Below are 3650 nucleotides of genomic sequence, written 5' to 3' on the forward strand. Positions count from 1 at the left end.
GAACTTCCACCGGTGACGGGTTCACCATCAATTGGCACCCCCAGTTGTAGTGAAACATCTTCCAGGGTAACAATTGTTTCTCCTAGTGGCATGTGGAAGGTGTGAGTTTCAGTCCTCCACCTTTCACATAATGCTGTTACCATGAGGTGGTTAATCTCCATATTACTCACTTTTAAAACGTGACCAAAACTAGTTGCATCAATTAACATTCTGACCCTAGGGTCAATAAGATCTGTATGTTTTAAAATCCAGATAGAATGGCGTCGTGGCCAGAGGACTCTCTCGTTTCCTTCCCAAATCTGGTTGGTGATGTGATCGTATTGATGACGCAATACAGACAAGTTTACTGGCAGGTTGTTGTTCTGAGCCATAATAAACTACATAAAAGTATAAGAAAATATTACCAGAATATCATTTAAAGTTAATCACTAACAAAACAAACACAAAAAAAATTATCATAAAATTGACCGAACCTGTTAGATTGACGGAGGAGAAATTAATTTTGATACGCTGCAAATCCAACTACAATGGCAAAGCAATGAAGTATGTTGTGATGTGAAATAACTCTTGCACCTACCATGGCTATTTAAACTACCTCACCATACTATTCACTCACATGCCTCACTTTTCATATTTCTCTCTCTCACGTACCAAATGACTTGCCTTAAAAATAGCAACCTATTTTCCTACACCTCTATGCACACCACGACATGGCTTCTTCTATTCACCACACAAACCTTCTCTTCAATAATAATAACTTTCTGAAAGAATCTCACACTATTTTTTAAAGTTGTAGATGCATGAAAGATTCCCTCTCACACCATTATTGTGAATAATATCATGCACAACAAAAAAGGATGCATTATTTTGAATAGTAATGTGCAGAAGCGTGATTTATTGTGAGTGCAGAAGCGTGAAGTTGAAATAGTATTATGGCAGGTGCAGTAGTCCAGGAATCACGCTGAAGCGGAGAATCAAAAGGTGTAAGAAGAAAACGTCATGGGGGTGCACATTTTTGAAATTGAAAGTGTAGGGGGAGTGCATGTTTTCTGAATAGAAAACATGTGGGGGGTGCACGTTTTCTATTAGAAAACGTGTGGGGGGTACACGATTTCTCTAAGAAAACGTGTAGGGGGTGCACGTTTTCTTAAAAAGAGATTTTTTTTTCTTTTCGCACCCCCAACCCACTCCTTTCGCACTCCAACCCACTCCATTCGATTCTGCAGACTAAAACGCTTATATATTCTACCACACTACCATTGCTTCTTCTATCAAAACTTCTCTGCATACCAAGCTTCATGTCTCAAATATCCTGATCTATTTTTCCATCTCAAATATTTGGATCTATATTTCCATACCAACCTTTTCATAATGAGTTCGTGGAATTATGGAGGATCTTCTTCGTCTAATCCAATCGAGGACGAACCTGTCATTCCAGACATTGTCGAAGAGTTTACTTTCGATGATTTTATGAAGACAATGCAGATGATCAAGAAATTGTTCCAGTTCCTCCTATGGATTACAATCCCTATGGGGAAGTCGAACTACAAGAACGCATGCAATTCGATTCAAAAGAGGTAACAATGTCTGCCATCAAACATTATCACATCACCAATGGATACAGCTTCAATGTGGTAGAATCAAAACCGCATCTTTATGTTGCACGATGCATCCATTACAACAATGAATGTCAATGGCGTGTGAGGGCTAGTTATAGTAAAATCTGACATCATTGGGAAATCAAGTCCATTGATGGTACACATACTTCTTTCTCTACATTAATTTCACAAGATCACTGCAATCTGGATTCGACCCAAATTGCTTCCATTGTTTTTCATTTGGTCCGCACAAATCCAAGTATTCGCATCAAAAGCTTGGTCGCTGACATCAAAAGTCGTTACGGATACACGGTCACATATAGAAGAGCATGGATTGCGAAGGAGAAAGCAATTACAATGGAGTATGGTGATTGAGACCAATCTTATAATGAAGTTCCCAGATGGTTACTAACTGCCAAACAAACCAATCCTAGGACAATTTTTCAACTTTCCGGTCCTCCAATTAATGTTGATGTTGAGGATAGGAGTTCTACATACATTATGGAACGTTGCTTCTAGACATTTGGACCATGCATTGAAGGTTTTAAGTATTGTAAACCTGTTGTTCAAGTGGATGGAACCTTTTTAACAGGCAGATATCATGCCACCTTGCTAACTGCAATTGCTCAGGATGGAAATAGAAACATATTTCCTTTGGCATTTGCAATAGTAGAAGGTGAGACAAATGAGGCATTGATTTGGTTTTTTCAACTACTACGAGAGCATGTAACTCCTCAACCAAATCTATGCCTAATTACTGATAGAGGCAAGGGAATTTTGTTAGCCCTACGATTGGAAGAAATTGACTGGGAATCAGACAATCTTTACTCTATCTACTGCATACGTCATTTGGGTTCCAACTTCAACAACCGTTTTAAAAATGCCGATCTCAAGAAACAATTCATTCACTTGGGTACGACGTTTTCCTAACTTTAAATTCCACATGCACAAAATATTTCCTATAAACATAATATTTTTTCATTTCATTTTATATTTCTTTTTCATAGCTTATGAAGTCAAACAACCTACCGTGCAAGCAAAACTTTCAGCTATGAGGTCCCAATTCCCACAAGCAGTAGCTTGGATTGATAAAATCCCCTTACATAAGTGGTCTCAGGCTTATGATGGGGACGTAGGTACACGCACATGACAACAAACTTGGCGGAGTACATGAACTCTGTGCTTAAGGGGGCTCGCTCATTACCTATCTGTGCACTATTGAAAATTACATTTCAAAACATAAATGTTTGGTTTGTTGAACGCGGCTTAAAGGCAGACTCTATGTTAAGAGCTGGCCATCAATATCCAGAAGATGTCACAGCCTTGCTCCAACAAAATCAACAGAAATCTGCATATTGACATGTTCAACGCTACGATCGAGTAATTCAGAATTCGAGGTGCAAGAGATATTGAGCCCCCATCACTATCGACCAAAACCAATCTCATTCACTGTCAGATTAAATGATTGGTGGTGTGATTGTGGTCACTTCCAAGCTAGTCGATTACCCTGTCATCACGTCATAGCTGTTTGTTATTTTGGTCATATGCCACTTTCAAATTTTATCGATCCAGTTTACACCCTTGATAACATAAATAAGGCTTATCAAGTCCAATTCCACCCCCTGCGAAATGAGGACTATTGGTCAACATATACAGGTCCTAATTTCACTCCAGACCCCCAAACTAGGCGCAAGGCTTCGGGACGACCTACAAGGACTAGGATCCATAACGAAATGGATCAACCCGTTACGGATAAGCCAAAAAAATGCTCTTATTGTCACACTAAGGGTCATCATAGGGGACAATGTCCATTTCGCCAATAATTTGTACATTTTTTATTTCAATTAATTTATTTTTTAATGTTTTTTTCTTCTTTCTATAATGTCAAAACTAAGACAATTTTTTATGAACATTAATATTTCTTATGCCTTCATCAACTATAAGTTGAAATACTTTATTCTTTGATGGACCAAAAAACTGTATAAAATCAGAATAAATTATTATGCTCGCCTCTATATCCAATTCTAATTTAATCACCTTTTTTTTTAAAAA

At 38.0% G+C, this 3650-nt stretch overlaps 1 protein-coding gene across 1 annotated transcript; it reads left to right on the forward strand.

The window, feature by feature from the left end:
- Positions 1-257: 257 nt before the first annotated feature.
- LOC146883632 (uncharacterized) lies at positions 258-3421 on the forward strand. The gene is made up of 4 exons (XM_085666664.1): positions 258-353; positions 2118-2511; positions 2606-2734; positions 2871-3421. Exons 1-4 carry the CDS (start codon positions 258-260, stop codon positions 3419-3421), a joined length of 1170 nt encoding a protein of 389 aa, XP_085522790.1.
- The last annotated feature ends 229 nt before the right edge of the window (positions 3422-3650 follow it).

Source organism: Vigna unguiculata, chromosome 9 (assembly GCF_037176805.1).
Source record: "Vigna unguiculata cultivar grain cowpea cultivar isolate G323 ecotype 2 chromosome 9, ASM3717680v1, whole genome shotgun sequence".
NCBI classification, from domain to species: domain Eukaryota; kingdom Viridiplantae; phylum Streptophyta; class Magnoliopsida; order Fabales; family Fabaceae; genus Vigna; species Vigna unguiculata.

What these genes read in the sequence shown, in the direction of transcription:
- LOC146883632 (XM_085666664.1), top strand. Translation starts at nt 258, where the DNA reads ATGGCGTCGTGGCCAGAGGACTCTCTCGTTTCCTTCCCAAATCTGGTT. An exon ending in ACAGACAAGTTTACTGGCAG is followed by an intron (nt 354 to 2,117) that starts GTTGTTGTTCTG and finishes CGTTGCTTCTAG; the next exon opens with ACATTTGGACCATGCATTGA. An exon ending in GGCTTATGATGGGGACGTAG is followed by an intron (nt 2,735 to 2,870) that starts GTACACGCACAT and finishes CGCGGCTTAAAG; the next exon opens with GCAGACTCTATGTTAAGAGC.